Source organism: Conger conger, chromosome 13 (genome assembly GCF_963514075.1).
Source record: "Conger conger chromosome 13, fConCon1.1, whole genome shotgun sequence".
NCBI lineage: Eukaryota > Metazoa > Chordata > Actinopteri > Anguilliformes > Congridae > Conger > Conger conger.
Window position 1 is genome coordinate 40853575 of NC_083772.1, and position 20171 is coordinate 40873745.

The 20171-nt window shown below is 43.9% G+C and overlaps 1 protein-coding gene across 1 annotated transcript in view; it reads left to right on the forward strand.

Annotated features, from left to right (window-relative positions):
* Positions 1-20171, forward strand: part of igsf9ba (immunoglobulin superfamily, member 9Ba) — a 122683-nt gene that overhangs the window by 69017 nt on the left and 33495 nt on the right. Inside the window, exons 6-12 of the mRNA XM_061218032.1 lie at positions 3671-3812; positions 8001-8146; positions 11697-11839; positions 13758-13898; positions 14755-14874; positions 15692-15842; positions 16392-16515. Coding sequence (XP_061074016.1) covers positions 3671-3812; positions 8001-8146; positions 11697-11839; positions 13758-13898; positions 14755-14874; positions 15692-15842; positions 16392-16515 — 967 coding nt within the window. The remainder of the gene's footprint in view (positions 1-3670; positions 3813-8000; positions 8147-11696; positions 11840-13757; positions 13899-14754; positions 14875-15691; positions 15843-16391; positions 16516-20171) is intronic.

Below are 20171 nucleotides of genomic sequence, written 5' to 3' on the forward strand. Positions count from 1 at the left end.
CTCACATTCTGGTCCTCTAGGTTGGCTCAATTGCACCAGGCAATTGAACAAACATGCACAGAAAAGTATTTGAATCCAAAACAATTACGTATTTGACCCAGGTCTAGCCAGGAAATTATTTGTATATAGGAACCATTACAAAGAGTGTCAGATGTTGACATACCTGGCCATATTCACCAGTGGTTTAACCCTAGTCCTGGAGAGCCGCAGGTTGTGCTGGTTTTAGTTTTCACCTTAAAATCAGCAACTGATACAGACCCAACGAACAAGGTGAGGTGAATTAACTGTGTAATTAACTGCTTTCATTGATCAATGAAGTGCTGAGTAACAACGAAAACAAGCACACCCTGCGGCTCTCCTGGACCAGGGTTGCCGACCCCAGGGTTAAACCATGTAGCAGATAAACTAACAGCATTAATGAAAGAAGCTAATGTACTTCATGTTTTCTCTAGGTCATTACATTTGTCAGTTGAGTAGGTGGAGGTGGGACATCTCTTGCCCTCCACTCCAGCATGTCGTCATCCACCAGTGCCTGTAGCTGTGCCCCAACCCCCAGCCTGCAGGCACTGACATCAGTCCAGCCTCCAGTGCAGTCCCTTCCCCTGATAAAGAGCTCAGATGAGATAAGGGGCTTGTACTCGATACCTCTTCCTGTACGTGGGGCCTATGGGAAGGGTTTATGTGAGTGAGCGTAGCGTAAGTTCAGTGGGCTGATGGGATACTTTTTTTTTTTCTTAACAGCTGTGGAGATCAGACACCGCCAACCCCTCCTCCACCCCATCTGTCCCCCTCCCTCTCCCTCTCCCTCTCCTCAGCGTTCTGAGCAATGGAATGCCTTCCCAACACACACACACACGCACGCATACACACATACACATACATACACACACACACACACACTCATTCACACACACTAACACACACACTCACACACTCACTCACACTCACACACTCACGCTCATGCACTCACACACACACACACACACACATTCATGCACTCACATGCACATGCTCACACACACACGCACACACACATGCACACACACACAAACACACACTCACCCACGCACACACACACACACTGACACACACACACACACAGACACACACCCACGCACATACACACACACACACACACACACACACACACACACACTCAAGCACATACACACACACTAACACACACACATGCACTCGCACTCACACACACACACCCCAATCCCTGCAATCCTCCCCCTCCCAGATTGCATATTGAACTGCCATTTCATGCATTGTTAGCCGAAGGCGTGGGGGACCCGGGTGCTTGATTAAACTCTGTAGCGATGATCCCCCATCTTGCCTTCAGCAAGGAGGACAGCTGGGTCAGGCCAAAGTCAAAGCCAACACGCCATACCTGGCTCAAATACATCATCGTTTCGGATTCGAATACCGTTCTGTGCTCTATTGATCTTGCCTGGTGCAGCCAAACAAGGGGACCAGAAGGGTTTGCACATTTTTCATAGTATTTTATGGCTTCCGATACACGTGGAAAAGTATTTGAACCCAGAAGAATTACGTATCTGACCCAGGTTTGCAGCACACCTGCAGAAGAGGAGGCCTCTCTCTGCATCTTAGGCACCTTGGCATTAACATTCTCTCCCAGTGCAGTGTGTCATGTCTGACAGCCTGCATTGGCTGCTATGGTCTGGGCCATCTGGCTGCTTCCTAACTCATGAATACAGGGCAGTCTTCTGAGGATATAGAGGTTATAATGGGGCTGTTCAGTAGCTCATCCTGCTGAACCTGCTGAATGCTTCCAGTGTCTGGATGTTACCTACAACCTCTACTGTGCTGGTGCTGACCATCAGACACATACAGTGCCTGCAGCAGACACTGGTTCAAATAGTATTTGCTTTGGATTCTAATACTTATCCGTGCTCTATTTTTGGATCATTTCAATTGCTCCAGTACACCAGGCAAGTGTAGTCAAATGCAGAACGGTATTTGAATCCAAAATGAATGCTTTTTGAACCAGGTCTAACCAGCAGAAGACCAGCAGAAGACCAGCAGAGCATACAGTAATCACCCACAAAGAAGGGGTGCAGTTGGTGGGGTTTTCCTTGTTTTAGCATCACTCAAGAGATGTCATCTAATTGGTTTAGGGCAGGGCTGCCCAATCACGTTCCTGGAGATCTATCACCCTATAGGTATGGTAGGTTTTCTGTTGAACAAATATGGCACACCTGATACTAATTAGGCGCTTGTCGAAATCTCTCGCTGTTAAATGAGGTGTGCTTTGTTAGGGCTGGAGTGAAAACCTACAGGATCTCCAGGAACAGGGTTGGGCAACCCTAGTTTAAAGCCTCCAACCAGCCTGTGCGATCTGAGAAAAAGACCATTCAATTTCAAACCATATTTAACTGAGACGCCAGTCTAGATTAACCCCACATTTTTTTCTACTTTTTCTTATTTTTTTCTACTGATTTAACTCGACAAATAAACCTACTTTAACCTGTTTCTTTATAAACATTGTTTGACAAGTTCAGCAAACACCAAATATGACTTCCCTAATTCACTTGTTATTGTGAAGAAAGCAAAGACACTCCTGTATATTTTAAGTCTAATGAATTATACAGATGCATCTCTTGGAAAAGTTCATTTTTCTTGATGATTACGGCTTACAGCTCATGAAAATCAAAAATCCAGTATCTCAAAAAATTTCGAATATTACATAAGACCAGTCAAGATTTAAAATACAGAAATGTCGACCTTCTGAAAAAGGTTTTTTTCATGAGCTGTAAGCCATAATCATCAAGATTAAAACAAAAAAAGGCTTGAAATATTTCACTTTATGTGTAATGAATCTTGAATATATGAAAGTTTCACTTTTTGAATTAAATTATGGAAGCAAAACTTCCATGATATTCAAATTTTTTGAGATGCACCAGTTCTGTAGATGTTGTAGGAATGTTGTGGTCATTGTCAAGGATCATTTTTATACTCGTTTGCTTTTTCTCACTATTGTTAACGCTGTTGTGGTTTTGAAACATAAAGCAGGTATTCACCTTTAACAATCCTGGCAGGTCTAGACTGTATTTACATTTAAATATATATGAAGTGGCTGTGCCATCAGAAATATATATTTTTCCCTCCACATTTTTAATTTAGCGGTTCAAATATACTGCTGGTTTTCTTTGCAGAATCGGGAGAAAGGCGCCGGAGGGAATTACAACGGACACTATTCAGACATCATTATCCATCATTATAACAGTGTTACAGTCAGAGTGCTGCAGGCTTGGAGCGGGGCTACCTGCGTATGCAGAGAGGCCGGGTGCGGGTAATGAATGGCGTTGTAAACGCGCAGCCCCGCGCACTTCTGCGCCGCTTTATTGAACGGCCCCTCTTCACGCCCTAGCTCTCTCTCCGCAGGAAATTTCTGTTTTAAATTGATTCTAGCCGAAATAGAGTTTTCATTCCCCGTAGGGTTTATTGATTCACGCTCATCCTCGCTCGCTGATAGAAGTGTTGGCGAAGGGGGTGTGTACTCGATGAAAAGTTGTCACTCAGCTCTATTTTTTTATAGACTTGTGAAAGTGTGTTTTTCCCTGAAACTAAACCCTTTTGCGTCTATCTTCCTCTTACCAACTCCCACCCCCCCCCCCCCCCACCCCCCGCCCCAACCCCCTTACAGGACCACCATTTATTGTGTCACCGCCCGAAAACATAACCGTAAACATATCCCAGAATGCACTCTTCACCTGTCAAGCAGAGGCATATCCCGGCAACCTGACCTACACCTGGTTTTGGGAGGAAGATAATGTCTACTTCAAGAAGTAAAGTTATGATCGGGTTCACTACCGTTTCATTCCCCTCCACCTCTCACTGTCTGCCTGTTGTTTATGGAGCGTACATGTACCGCTCCTCCAGTCCAGTGCTTTCATTACTCTCTGAGATTGAGACACAGTGGAGGAACATTTCTGTTCTTCGGGGATCAAATTTCCCAAATGTAGCCTGAAAGTACCGTAATGCTCACTTTGGGTACAAATTAGTGCTTTTCCCCCCCAAAAAAGGTACAAATTAATTATATATTGCGGCCTAGGGGTACATTTATATGTACCTATAGGGCGCTGAACAAGCATTTGTGCCTTTTTAGGCCCTTCTTGTACCTTTATTTCCGAGAGTGTATGAAATGTTAGTTTGCCATTTATTTTTTTCTAAATAGACCAAGCTGGACTCATTTAACAATATTTGTTTGACATTCGTTAGTTTTTATTTTCTCCTTCTTTGCCATCTTCTTTGCATTAGCATTATCATGATTGTTTCAGCTGAGATTCCTCTCCAGATTGACTCACCGTGCATGAAATCATTCAACAACAGACAATTAAGCAAATCATTTAACAACAGCAAGGGCCATATACAGGTAGCATTGTTGAATGAACATTATAATTGCAATCTAAAAATAGTGATGTGAAAATGAGTTTCATGGACAGGGGCAGTAAGATACAGCACGTACGCATTTTTTGTATAAACAGGTGCGTAGCAGACAAAGAAATCTATGAGATATACACCCAGTGACCACTTTATTAGGTATTTAGCAAGCTTGTAGATAAGACTCTTCTGCTGCTTTCGCCCATCCACTTCAATATTTGATGTGTTGTGTGTCCAGAGATGCTCTTCTGCATGCCACTGTGGATATGTGCTTGAGTTACTGTTGCCTTCCTGTCAGCTTGAACCAATCTGACCGTTCTCATCTGACTTCTCTCATTTCACCCACTGAACTGCTGCTCACTGGATGTTTTTTTGTTTTTCCCGCCATTCTCTATAAACTCTAGAGTCTGTTGTGTGTGAAAATCCCAGGAGATCTGCAGTTTCTGTGACGCTCAAACAACCTCATCTGGCACCAACAATCATTCCACATTAAAGTCACTTAGATAACATTTTTTCTCCCTTCTGATATTTGGTCTGAACAACAACTGAACCTCTTGACCATGTCTGCATGCTTTTATATATTGAGCATCTGCAACATGATTGCCTGATTAGATATTTGCCTTCACAAGCTGGTGTACAGGTTTACATACAGCCTTTACACTTATGAAGTGGTCCCTGTGTCTATATGTATAAGCATTGTGTAGTCATTTAGACAGTGATATGATGTAAACCAAAAGCATCCTTCCAAAATGTGTATATTTTGGGGGCCCCATTCTTTCCTTCTGTTTAAAACACTTTAGTTACTGCCTGCACTTGACTAAATGAAATGTAAAAAATGTATAGAAAAACCAAATCTATCGTCAGGATATCAAAATTCTGGATTTGGATTTACCTTCCAAGTGCACCCAGAAAACTATCACCAATTTGAGAAAGACAGAATGTCGATTATTTTATTGTAGCCTTTAAAGAATCCAGAGCTAGATTTGTTTGGGCGTTTATTCAATTTAATACTTGACAACATGAAATATACTTACTTTAACTAGCATCTTGTTTTGAATGGTCCATGAAAGGTCAGAAAATGTGCTTGGGATAGGGAGAAGGTGGATTAATTTAACATTAAAGATACTCAAGGTGTATGTTTTAGAAAAACATGATGTAAATTCCTGGAGCTAAAACTTTGCAGATTGAAATTGACCAACAATCTATACCTTTGATAATGCAGTTTGTTACGTAGAAACAAGCACACCTTCGGAATAAGCCACGGGCCTGGTGTAATAAAAACACTGCCTGTTATATCCCAATGCAGAGGAGATGTATAAGCTCCCATGTACTGTATGGCTCCATTGAAACAACTAGAAACGGGCAGGACTGCATATTCAGCCCCCCCCCACCCAATTCAGTTACAGCTCACATTTTAATTCACTCAGAATAAAATATTCTGTCTTTACACATGTATGTGACAGTGTCATTAACTGTAGCTTCACTGTGTGTCTGCAGTCACATTCGAACAGAGGCTGGCCCATTGGGACCTGTCAGGCTCTGCTGTTTTCCATTTGTTTGATTATTTAACATGATATTGCAGGAGGAAGGTCACTGTTTCACTCCTCAGGCAGAACCCAATCCTTTTATATTAGCTTTCTAATGTTTACACAAATAATTGATACTCGGAAGGGTAAATTAGGCGAAAGTGAATGCAAATATTCCTTTCACCCACAGTAGAAAAGTTTATGTGCATTTTATAAGTTGAGAGCACTCAGTCTAAACTTTTATGACTCCCTGGCAATAATTGTGTGGATTGCTACTTATGCCATTAGTTAACATTGTCAAGGTTAATGATTTATACAGGTTACAGTCGATGTAGAATTAGTTACGCTTAGCGATTAATTGACATGGGGCGAATTGGTTTGAATGGAGTCAAAGTCAAAGTTAAAGTGGATATTATTGAAATGAATTGTTTTCTATATTTTAATTCATACTGAATTATGTAAGGGTATGTTCCAATTGAGATAAATGCGTTAAATGTTCATAATGAGGGCGGATGAACGGCAGTGCAGATATAGATTGTTTTTATGGTTGTTGAAGCTAAGTGTCACTGCATAAATTAATTCTCTTATTAAAGTGCCATCTTGAAGGGGATGAAGAACAAGCCAATAATGAAAGTGATACAACGAGCACACATCCTGCCAGTAATCACAACTGGCTGCAGTTCAATAATTTCCACAATTAGTGCTCACTTGACTCGAATGTGTCAAATATTGTGAGCGTCGAAAAGTAAACACGTCTCGGAACATAGCGAGGGAGCCAAAATAGAATTCCATTTATCCATTTATCTCTGAAATTAGTTTTACGTTTATCTTAAATGGTTTCTCTCTGAAATGTTGCAGGTCTCTGAAGTAATAGTATTTTGAACAGTATTACAGTATGCGTGTGCTGTGTGTGTGTGTGTGTGTGTGTGTGCCTACATGTGTGTGCGTTAACTGCTGTTGCTCATTTAATTCAATATTAAACGTTTAGACTTGGTTGCTTTCACACAGCTGTACATGCTGGTACACGCTGGTGCCTTCCCCAAATGGGAGCATCTTACAACATGGTGATTGTGACTTCACCAACTTTGCTAATGCTGATCGGCTGATTGGCTAGAGCCCCCACAGTCTGATAGACGGGCCCTTTTTCCTCCCCGCTCTCTTGGTCAGTGACAGCCATTTTGAAAGGACAGTGCAGGAAGGTGGGTGGCATTTGGAGACAGGCTAGTTAATCTCTCCACAGGTCAACTATTTCTGAAAGGGCAGTTCGGCTACACAGGCTGAGCGCCATCACACTGGACGTTGGGGTCACTCTCTCCTGTCAAGGGCCCTCACTTTGGCTTTGTGCAGAAAAAGCTCTGCCATTGTGCGGTGGTGAGTTCACCCTGTCAGTCATATTCTGCCTCATGTGGAGTACAGTTAAGGAAGCGCATATGGAGGCAAAATATTGGATGTAGCCTGTAGCTAAAGTATAAAATGCTTCTGTGAATAAAACTGCTTAGAAATTTCACGGTGCCATTGAAGCTTAAGTATGTGCTAATTCTAAACCAGTGGGCTATTGGTGACACCAAGTTGTACCGAGAAAATTTTATTAAATCTGTCAAACCGCAAAACATTTCTGAAGTTTCTCCTTATAATATTCGTATAAACTCCCCCTGCTCCAAGGCAGTCGGCTGAATGCTGCTGTCAAGCCACACACTGCCCTCTAGTGTCCCCTAGGCGTATTCATACTGTAAAGGCTGTACAGTGTCCTGGGTCTGTCCAGTCTGTGTCGATCAAATGCAGGTCTAGATTATGTTACTCACGCACTAAGTGGGGCACAGTTGTCTAATGAAATGATGACGTAAACAATTACCTGATTTATAGAAAAATTGTTGCAACAATGTTTTTGTGTTTTATCCTTCATAGTTCATGTTCACTCTTTGTTCCATAAAGTTCATTCATGAAGCAGAAGAAAATATTACATGCATTCACGTTCGAATATGGTTATCTTTCAAACTTTTAAAATACATTTTTTTCCTTATCTACGGTGCGTGTTGCTAACATACGCCCTGTTTCTCTGCCCGGCAGTGACCTGAAGCTGAGAGTGCGGATTCTGATCGATGGAACCCTCATCATCTTCCGGGTGAAACCAGAGGATGCTGGGAGATACACCTGCAGCCCGAGCAACAGCCTGGGCCACGCCCCGACCGCGTCAGCACACCTGACCGTCCAATGTGAGTGCCCCCGCCGCAGAAACACTTCTCTGCGCTCCGTTCATTTCCATTCAAGATATACATTACATTACATTACATTACATTACATTATTGGCATTTGGCAGACGCTGTTATCCAGAGCGACATACAGTTGATTAGACTCATCAGGAAACAATCCTCCCCTGGAGTAATGCAGGGTTAAGGGCCTTGCTCAAGGGCCCAACGGCTGCGTGGATCTTTCTGTGGCAACACCAGGGATTGAACCTCTACGCTACAGGCCACCCTTTTATATACTTTTATTATATAATTTACTGAACCAAGTGGGGTAATGTATCCTCTGTATTTGACCCATCCTAGTTACTTAGGAGCAGTGGGCAGCCCCCGGGGGGAAGAACTCCAGGTCTGAGGCCCGTGCCTTGGTCAAGGGCGCGCTGTTAGCACACCTAGCCTAGCATGGCGACGGTCGGCCTGCTGCTTCCTCTAAAGCAGGGGCAGCGGTCTCAGACTCAGTGCCGTGGAGGGCTGTGTGTGTGCTGACTTTTATTCCAGCCTCAGATCTTAATTATATAATTGGTTCAATTATTTGCCGAATTAAGAATGTAAGTTCGCGCATAATGAATATGAAGCGAAATGTGTTGTTTGTGTTGCCTAAATAACAACTGCTGCTTCTGTGCTTCAATGCAAAATGCATACAGCTAAAAGAGTAACTGGAACCAGTATTATTCGGTCGTCTTAATGTCTTAACGTGCTCCACCATCTCACAACCGCAATCTCCCGCATGCCAGCTAGCTTTGCCAAATGGAACAACATCGCTCTTTGCTTTGCGCGTTCTCTGATACCGCGCGGACAGACGGCGAAGGTCAAAGTATAGGAAAAGACTGGGGTGCAATTACAGCCCATTTCGGTATTCAGAGCGGGAGCCGGCATCAAATCCGGCCCGGTCACCGCGGTCTCTGTGCCAATTCCGGTTCTGGTCCCGGGGCGCGGAGGGGGGGAGGGAGGGGGGGGTATTAGCCGCAGCCGCGTATTCCCGCTAACCCCGCCGTGCCCCGCTCCAGGGCTGCAGATTGGAATGGCCCTTTGTCCCTGGAGCGGCTGCGCGGAATGGAAACGGCGACCTTGAGCCCGGCGGCCGTCCGCGGCAGAGCTCCCCGCCGTCCCTTTTGTCTCCCTGTCATAAATCCGAGGGAGCCTCTCGTCAGACGCCGCGTAATTAACGCCGCTTTCTTCAGTAAGCGCTGCGATTATTGTACGTCCAATCAACAGCTATTTATCTTTTTCTTAAACGGGATGCGACCTTCAAATGCATTTCTGTCGCAGTAGAATTGAAAGTGTTTGCGGATAATTGGATTGAGTGATTTGAACTTGTTGAGATGACTGAGTTCCCGGCTGTAATGTGCAGGCAGTTTGACATTAAACGTGGTATCCAGGCTACCATAAGCCACACCCCCTCCCAGACCTGACCTGTCTCCTCATTGTTCAACCTCCATAAAATGGAGTCTCCCTGGACTTGTACTAAGTTGTGAAGAGCCTTTAGCATATAAGCGACCTGAGATTAGGCCTTCTGGATCAGCATATCTGCAGGATTCTGGTCATTTTGCAGCTCTTGTTTGGCGACTTGCCTGTGAAGCAGAGGGATGCAGGTTTGATTTGATCTTCTGCCCTTAATGCTCCAAAGCCCCCTCCCCCAAAAGCAGCACTGTCGCTATGCTACAATTCTGAGCATATCAGGGTACACTTTTGTGGAAACGTGGGATGCATGGGATAAAAAATGAAAACCAAATATGAGAGATTTATATTCGTACACAAGAAACTTACCATATATATTACAGTATATAACAATTCATTGTTGTTATGGATATGAATACATTTGTAGAACAATGTCTAGTGAGTGATAATTCAGACTACTCATTGATGTATTGCTGCTTTGAAATCGTAATTTTTTAAGTTGTAAAACAATTGTCTTTCTCATGAAAACTTGGGACAATATTCATTAGCTGTTGGCACATTTTTGCTCTCGGAATGACTAAACCATTTTAAGTGTAAGATCACAAATTATTTGATTAGAATGTTCTTAACTGAACATTATAACGCTGATGTAATAATCGCTGCTGGGAATTGGAGGCAATGGAGTTCTAAAACACTGACTAATGATTTGAAGAAGAAAAAAAAAACATTCCAAAATAACCTACAGTACTCTTCAAAGGGTTAAACAGACGGGTTTGTTCTCAGATCAGAAGGCCGGGGCTGGAGACGAAACTAATCAAAGGGAAATGTAGCCGGGCGGCGTTCGCTCGGTAATAATGAGGAGATTCAGGAGAGCGACCGTGCCCACACTTCACCGTGGAGTGCGCCTACCTGCCAAGACTCCACACTAAATACCGCCGCGCTCCGCACAAAGTCGTTAACGCTTCGCTCCCGCCGTCCTTCTGCTGAAGTCAGTCCTTTCCGCCCCGCTTACTAATTATGTTTCGATTTGGGAGTGTCGAGGAGGCCTTGACGGATTGCTCCTGCGGGTGTCTTCCGCTTCTCGTCCTTCTTTAAACAGAGCGGTGCCATGTCGGGGCGTGGCCTAGGCTTGGATTGCATCACTTCTACGTATAACGGCTGTTCAAGGCACTTAGTGTGAATAGTAATAGTAAAAATTGTAAAAAGAAGAAATGTGACCTAGCCGGTAGCCCGTATGCTATTTTGAATGCGGCTCGTCAGTTACTTTTCTGGGATAAGCTCGCCTCTCCGCCGCGGTGTGAGTGTGAATATTTAAGTGGGTCAGCAAAAGCTCAGGGAGTAGTGCAAATTTAAAAGTTCATAATTAACATAAGTATAATTAGATTTTTTTCACACGTTTCCAGAAAGGCTCTTGGCAACGGCGAGCTGGGTCTTTAATTAGACCTGGGGATTAGGCTGTCTTTCATAGCTTTAATCAAGCGAATCGTGTCATACAAGTAGATCGATGTGATCCAAATCGCATGCGTAACCGCAGTTCTGGATCGGCTCTCCGCGGACTGACGTCCCTGTAAACCTGTCTCGTCTCCTACGCTTTATTCTGCGATCGGAAGCCGTCCTTTCTCCGGCGGACGGTCCCGACGCTGATTTCAGAGGAGATTTCATGCTTGCACAGTGCACACGCACAAATGCAGCAACAAAAGCAAACCCTTCCAGGTCTATTTAATCTGAAAGGCATTTCGTGGGCAACTCCGGCGAGCGCTTGTGTCAGCTAAATTTTTTAGGCCGAGTTACTGCACACGCTTGCCGTGCTACACCTGACATGTTTTGTTGGATTTGTGCTTCCCTTCATTGTTGCGGGGACACTCACTTGTAAATGTGTCTCACAGATTTTTTGTACGATTTTGAAACATATTTATTATCTATGGTTGCTCTCTCCCACATTTTCACTGATGTTACATCTTCCTGTTTGCGCGATTTAGCGTTTTGACAATTTTCTGTTTCCTTGTTCCGTCTTAAGACTGACAGTTTTTCCCCGTATGCTCTGACCAATGTTAAAACACGTTACATTGAACATTTTTCCTGCTTGTTTCTTGCTGTGTTTGAACTACCATTTTTCCTTCAGATCCTGCCAGAGTTGTGAACATGCCACCTGTCATCTACGTCCCGAGAAAACTGCCAGGATTCATACGCTGCCCAGCAGACGCCAATCCACCGGTGACGTTGGTCAAATGGGAGAAAGATGGATACCCGCTTAGAGTCGAGAAGGTCAGTCCGCCAGAGGGAATATTAATTTATTTTCTTAATTAAATATTATCCCTATACTAGTAGTATATTAGTTGCGATTCTAACAGAGCATGAATGGTACTTATCCTTACCCTTAGAAATACAGTACTTACTTATTCTGGAAGTCATATTGAGATTACATCTCTTTAGTGTGAGAAATATGTGTTGGTTTTAACAGTTGCTGAAATTAACATCTTTTAAGATAGTAAATTGCAGATAAAGTGTTGTTCATGATTACTATGTTCTCCACAGCTTACACAATCAGATATATCAAACCGATATATATCACCTTCCAAAGGCAATCTGTATGTGGCAAGAGTTCAATCGCTGGCAAACAATAACGGTGGAGGTTGGCAATTGCGTGGTTGCGGTCACGGGCGAAGGGTCCGTACACAGAGTAGCAATCCAAGGGGTTTAAGGGACAGAATCGGCGTTCAGAAATCAGAAGTCTCCTCATCCAGAAATAGGTTGATACACAGAGCAGACGATCAGGAAACCGCTTGAGAGAATGCGTGTAACACATAACAATCTAGCAAAGCAATGGAGCGGACATACAAGTATATATATGCAGGTGAACTAAACTGAAATGACAATCACATTTACATTTACATTACAATCAGGTGTGAGAATGGAGGTGAGGGAATTGCAAACAGGTGAAATGAATGAATGGAGTGGTGTTAGGACACAACATAACATGAAACCGACACCGCAAGATAGAACGCAGCACGGGGTGTGACAATGGTAATGCAACGCAGGTGAGATTTGAATGAGGTGAGAACTACAGAACAGACAATGACGTGGAAGTATGTGACCTGGAACAGAAAACACTAATTAGGGAAAAACACGGAATGTGACTTCTACAGCCTGGGAGATTTCTTCTATATTTGCATACATTTGAATTTTTTTCCATTTATGTTATGATATTTTTAGTCATCTAATGTCCTAAAACCTCCAATGTTTTCATATAGCTTTCAAGTGTGACTGCAAGACAGTCGGGTATGATTATCCAACCTGTTGAGCAAATCACTCTGTTGGAAAGGGCAAATTTTATAGGGCTTTTTTTGTGGCTCGAGGTTTCAAGTTCCTCCCAGGCCTTCTCCTCCCTCTTACTTTAGGAGTAATTGCACTGTTACATTCAACAAAATAAAGTAAACTAAGCGTTAGATACACTCTACTGGAAGGACCCACAACACTACGGGGATGGCCTGTGGCGTAGTAGTTAAGGTACATGAGTGGGACACGCAAGTGGTGTCGCCACAATAAGATCCGCACAGCCGTTGGGCCCTTGAGCAAGGCCCTTAACCCTGCATTGCTCCAGGGGAGGATTGTCTCCTGCTTAGTCTAATCAACTGTACGTCACTCTGGATAAGATGTGATGTAATGTAATGAAAATGCAGAGTATCATTGGGCTGAACAGCCTGTTCACCTCTGTATGTTATGCTAAAGGTCCCATATTTTACACCTTTCCAGTGTTTTATTTTAGGTCCTGAAATCCATATGAAGACGTTTGTGTTGTTTTAATAGCAAAAACAGTTCATGTCCATTCTCCTGCGTCTATCATGAGCTTTACCAAGAGCAGGTTATTTTAGTGACTGTGTCTTTAAGGCTCATTGATATGAATGAACCTCTGTTCTGATTGGCTGGCATTTTTGTGGGCCACGCTGAAGCTAACAAGCGTAAAGTCGTGATGTCACCACTTCAGGGAAGTCCAAACGACCCGTTTAAATGCGCATCTTCTTCATACAGATTGTGCGGATTTATTTGGGAGCTGTGCGTTTTCATACTTTCACAACATTTTTTATAGCACCTTCAACTCCTTTATAATCGATATAGCGAGGGAAATAGTAATTTTCCTCAATACGGGACCTTTAAGTGAAGTCTCCCCCGCCCACCCCCACAGTACCCGGGCTGGAGCCAGCAGGAGGACGGGAGCATTCGAGTGGAGGAGGTGACGGAGGACTCCCTCGGCACCTACACCTGTGTGCCTTACAACATCCTGGGCACCATGGGGCAGTCACCCCCAGCCACCCTGGTGCTAAAGGTACAGCCGGGTCTGGGGTTTACCTTCGCTTCTGTTCTGCCTCTTTGTCGGACCTGGGAGGGCCTAGATCAGGGATCTGCACCTCACACAGAACTGCTGGTTTTCCACCCTTCCTTTACCTGGGAGAGAGTCTGGCCAACCAGTAGCACTAATTACCCAGGAGAAAAGAGAAGCAGGGCAAGATTTGGATTCGAGGGACAGACTTGATGATCCCTGGTCTCCAGTTTGATGATCTGGTGTCTACTTTGATCAAGGGCATCTACTGATTTGAGCCTCAGTAGGAACCCTTGACTTGATGACCTTCGAGTCTATGCCTCAGCCAGTTCTTGGGACAATACAACAAAGAGCATCATGGGTTTATACCAGACGTGGGTCAAATATGTAATTGTTTTGGATTCAAATACTTTTGTGTGTTTGATTGCCTTGCCTGGAGCAATTGAGCCAACCAAGAGGACCAGTTTGCACTTTGTGAGAGTATTTCAATACGCCAGACAAGCTCAGTAAAGCCTAGAAAATTGTTTATATCCAGGAACAATTATGTACTTTACCCAGGTCTGGTTCATACCCTAAATATATGTTAATCCAGCATCCAGTTTGTGTTAATATGGAGGGAAAACTTAACATTTAAGCCAAGCTTGTAACTCTTTGCAGTTTAGACTTGGCTCCCTTCGGCTGTAGAATTAGTAGTGGACGTTCAGAGAATGGTCTTTATTTTATAACTTCTTGTGGTGGGTTCGAGTTAATTAGAACTAATTTAAAATGGCCGCCGTGTAAAAACGGTCCAGCTCCTTCAGGGATTTGCAGCCGTGACATCTCCGTAATGGTGACCACATCTCTACTTCTGATGACCCCTCAGGATCCCCCCTATTTCAACGTCCGTCCTGGGGGAGAGTACCGGCAGGAGGCCGGGAGGGAGCTGGTGATCCCCTGCGCTGCGTCCGGAGACCCCGAAATCCCAACCATCGTGTGGAGAAAAGTAGGCTCCCCGAACGAGATCCGTGTTAACGCACCTCATCTCTCCATCTGCAAGACACCCATCTCCACCACCGGGGGCAGTAGTATAGCTCTGATGTAGCTAACAATGTCAGGATAGGTCCTGAAGGTTTAGGATACTGTTGAAAGTTTAATGAAGAATGTTGGCTGTTCAGCCCTGTCATACTAGACTACCCATTTTTTCCCAATTCTTAGTACCCCTATACATTTAATCACTTACAATTTTTTGAAAATTCTACTACCCCTTGGAGAATTAATTAGTTAATTAGTTAAAGGTACAATGGGTAAGATCATTGTAAATCCCTTCTTATCATTGAAAAAGGCTCCGTGACATGTTGACTCACCCTCTGCCTGTGTTTATAGTCCTTAAATTCGGGTTTCATAATATGCAGTTGGCGGGCCGGCCCTTTGTACCAAAACATCGATAGCTGTACAATATAATTCAAGCTCATTGGTTGAAAATGGGTTTCAACTGCCAAAGCCAATGGCGTTTCAACTTCAGCGCATTCACAGAGAAGGGGTGGGATAAACAGTGTTGGCAATTTCTCTCTTTACCGTTAGAAGTCCAAAATTACCTATTGTACCTTTAATCTTGTTATCTTTTTTGCAATTCATGGTACCCCTTCTACGGTTAGTTGTGGGGAACTGCATTTCAAAGCAGATCTGAAGGGCGTTATCAGGGGGCTAAAAATGAGCGATGAAACGCGAGGCGGCCCGCTCCGGTCCAGCGGCCGGCCGTTTCCCCCGCGGTCCGGAGCGCGCGTGGTACCCACCCGCCTGCCCCCTCGCCCCTGACCCAGGTGGGGAAGCCCAGCCGAAGCCAGCACAACGTCCTGCCGAGCGGGAGCCTGCAGTTCACCGCCCTCAGCAAGGAGGACCACGGGGAGTGGGAGTGCGTCGCCACCAACGTGGTCACCAGCATCACTGCCAGCACGCGCCTCCTGGTCATCGGTACGCCCCCCCGTCCACCCCCCGTCCACCCCCTGTCCACCCCCCCGTCCCCCCCCGTCCAGCACACGCCACGCGCATCCATCACCCGGGGACGCTGATCGAGCGGCCCCCGCGTTGCGCTGCGGAGGTCGAGGGCGAGGGCTGTTTGATTAATCGTTTTTAATTGTGTCGTTTAAAAGAATCACCCCTTCACTGCAAAGACCGAAAAATAACAATAATAGTATAGAAATGTAATAAATAACAAATGTATTGAGACCTTTTACGTTTTTGCTAAATAAGTACAGTTATTGCCAATGAGGTAAAACAGTTTTGACTCAAGATTCAAGATTCAAGATTTGCCAATGAAATAGGAACATTCACTTCTCAAGCAAACAATAACTTAATACAAACTAACATTTTCTACTTGAGAGAAAGAAAAGTCTTAAGTCTTATTATTTATTATTATTCTAAGACTAAAAACGCTTGTTAAGACAGATATCTTTTGCAGTGTTCTGTGAGACGTTGAGGCTACATGAGCTCTATCCCTGAACCAGCCCCTCTCTCCGACAGGCACAAGCCCACACGCCCCCAACAACATCCACGTCTCCGTCTCCACCACCACCGCCAACGTCTCGTGGGAGCCGGGATACGACGGCGGATTCGAGCAGACGTTTTCAGTCTGGTACGGCCCCGTGTGAGTCACCCCAGCATGCTTCGCTTTTCCTCTTCTTTCCTAATTGTGTACCTGTTTCTGTTAGCCTGGGGCATCGGTGGGAGTGGGAGGGGGAGGTTTTTGGGGTGGGTGTGGATTTCGTAAAATGTGCTAGCAAGAATCTGTTCTGGCTTCTGGCGTCCTTGTGCAAAATTTAGTCACTGCTAATTGAATGTACCGTCAGCGTGGATTCTGACAAGATTCTTTCTAACTTTCTCAACAATAAGCTGGTTGTGAAGGGGAAAAAAAAGAAGACTCTCCCTGCATGCTCATCGCTCCTTTTTCCTGGATGTCCTTGGAAAATTCTCCTTCGGTCTTTAGGAAAATTGTAGCCTTAGAATGTTTTTCAAAGTTAAAATAAAGGATGAATTTTGTATGGTGATTCATGCCAGTTTTATCAGGTATGTTAAAATTGTTACACTTTCAATACTTTAATTGAAAAGATTCTTACACTGCATTTGGGGTGGTTTATGTCTAAATATAAGCCATTCGGAAATGTTTCCAATCAACATGCCCGCAACGTTTTTTTGGTGACTGGCAGAACTTTGAGAAATAAAATTATCAAAGGGGAATGTTCTCACAACCAATAAAATAAAATTGTCAAATTGTCTCACAACCAAATATAAATCTAAGCAGAATCATTCCCAACATTCTGGAAATGTATGTTTTTATCTGGCACTCTGTTCATTATATGACCTTTTATACAAGGTATTGTTATTGCAAAAAATAAATACGAGATGTGTATCACATTACAGCATAATAGCATACAGAATATATAATAAATGCCTTAATCGTTCCACAGTGGCTACTTTCATTCCCTTAAAATGTGCCACACACTATGTGGACTGTGTACAAATTTTATAGTACTTTGTTATAGAAAATGTACTGAATTAGGGTTCTTGGATTTTAACCATGTGAAGGTGCCCCAAGATTTTTCATTTGCTATGCCTGTACAGGGTCGCAGTCGTTCAGATAAAGGCCTACTGTCCGCCTCAACACTTCTGGGCCATTACAGAGATGTGTATGAAAATATTCCTGGAGTGGCATTATCAAACATTATTACATTATCATAGCAATACGCCTGACAGGGGGATTGTTCTGCATCACTGTGTGTATGAAGAACCTTTTTACAATGAGAAAATGTTGTGCCATTGTGTATAATTAGCTTGCACTTCCCAAGCTCTGCCCCCATTCAAAATCATAACACACGCTCATGACTTAAAGGCTAGGTCAAGCCCCCTCCTCACGTGCCATAAAAGACACAGTTATCAGTCGGCTATTGCTTCCGGCAGAAAGAGAATTGAATTTCTTTTTAAGCAACAGTTGACATCGGCCATATTGTAATTTCAGAAGGTTTTTTTTTTGGGCTCTATAAAATTGAAAACAACAGGATGTATAAAAATTATTACTCCCATTGTGGCGTTTGACGTGGCTTTAATTAGAAGAAAATTAGAGTATGTATTGCTGTATGAGGCTAGCATGTCACGCATGTATACTGTTCAGTCATCGTTCATCCATAGCATCCATGGTGACAGACTCCAAACACAAACCTCTGTATTTAGAAACAAGCTCCAAACAGCTGTTCAAAAGAAGACTTGGTCATACTACAATAAGGTACATGAATTGGCATTAACTAATGTAGTTGTTAACAACAACATTAGTCAATGTTTTCTTTTGTTCATGTATTTACCCTACTAACTAATGTACTAGTTACATGAATATTTATACATTAGCAAACCATAGGATAACATATAATTAGTTAACCATTAGCAACAAATTTTTTCATCTCATTACATTACATTACATTATTGGCATTTGGCAGACGCTCCAGAGCGACGTACAGTTGATTAGACTAAGCAGGAGACAATCCTCCCCTGGGGCAGTGCAGGGTTAAGGGCCTTGCTCAAGGGCCCAACGGCTGTGCGGATCTTATAGTGGCTACACCAGGATTAGAACCACTGACCTTCCGTGTCCCAGTCATTTACCTTAACCACTACGCTACAGGCCGCCCCATTTCAACTTGAGTAAATCGACTTTGTAGGCAATTATTAAAATTTTTCTCCTAATGTGTTATTAGGAGCTGATTGTAGGTCAGTGTTGATTGGGTTGAAGATGAGGACATGATTGATTGATTTGTGTGTGTGTGTGTGTGTGTGTGTGTGGGTGTGGATGGATGTGTGTGTGTGCCTTTGCGTGTGTGTATGCGTGTGGGGGTGGGCGTGGGTGTTTTTGTAGGTGTGTGTGTGTGTGTATATGTGTCTGTTGGGAGTGGCATTTGCTGGACTACCAAAGCCAAGTTTTCCCCTCTCGCTGACACAGTCAAGCCTCAAAGCTTCTGCACTTACTCCGCACTTTACTGAGGAGGTCAAAGGTCAAAGTGTCCTCTCGAAGCAGCAATCGTTTCCTCCACTGCAACATTCATGTCTGCCCGGCAGTGTGTTAGAAGGGCACAGAGTGAGAACAAATTGGGCAGCTGAATACTTCATGAGGGTATCTCACAGCTGGGATTCGTCGAGCGGATCGGAGTGCGCCCGAGGGGCCGGGAGGTTTGATATTTGTATCAGTCTTTCCTCGCTCAAATAGGAATGTCAGGCTGGGACCTTTTTCTTCCTTTGACTCTTGTTGACCTCTGCGGTGATGGAGAGGTCAGGAGAAAGGGAACATACATCACCGAGTAAAATAAGTATTTCTCAGGCCGTGAAAGACCTTTAAAAATAGCTTGTCTGAAGGCGGGAAACTCCTATACCGGATTTTTGTTTAACTGTAGCCATTCACTGTAAAGCCTGAGAAATGTAAAAACTCAGAGTGGATTATTCCTCTTATACCATGGTCTTTCACCAAAGATGAAAATATAAGCCAGGGTCGTTAATATTTTTTTGCCCTCAAAAGAAACTTTTTTCTCACATCTTTGTCCTGTCACCGACATTATTTGGCGACTTTCCAGCCCCACGTTGGAGAGCTGGCCCGCAGCAGTTCTCTGTAGGCTGTGGTTCGTATAGATCCTGGAGGGACCGTCCACCTGGAAATAAGAAATGAAGTTATCGCTAATTAATTTGGGGAGAAGTAGGGTAGAGAGACGATAGTTACGGCCTGTCAGCTTTGACGGTGAAGCCTAAATATCTTACTACCTCTTCACTTATAGTTCAGCATGTTCCCCAGGTAATTGGCTCCCATTACACCTTGGGTCTTCCACCCTTGAGCGGCATTTGGACTCCGGTATGTGCTTTGTATGGAGATGGAAGGCTTTGGCGTCATCTGGAAACCTTTGAGACATGCTTCTTTAAACTTGAGACTGGATACAGGGGGTCCCCCAGGTTTGGCAAGGCAAACATGAAACCTCATAGGCTCTCTTTATCGGTTCTGTTCTGGTCTAGGTTATTTTTTGTCTGAGGATTGTGCGCCAGGCTGACGTACTCGACCCCGTCATGGTCGTGCAGAAGAACAAGATGGTTGCGTTAGGTCTCGGTTGCCTTCTCTGCCCTGCCGTGCAAAGCAAAGCTGTACATCAGATGAGACCTTTCTCACCATGCCTCTATCGAGAGACAGTGCAGCCAAATTTCGGATTTTCACAAGGTCCGCCTCCATTATACGAGGATGATGGACACTTTTCCGGTAGCGTTTCAGGATGGCCTTAAAAA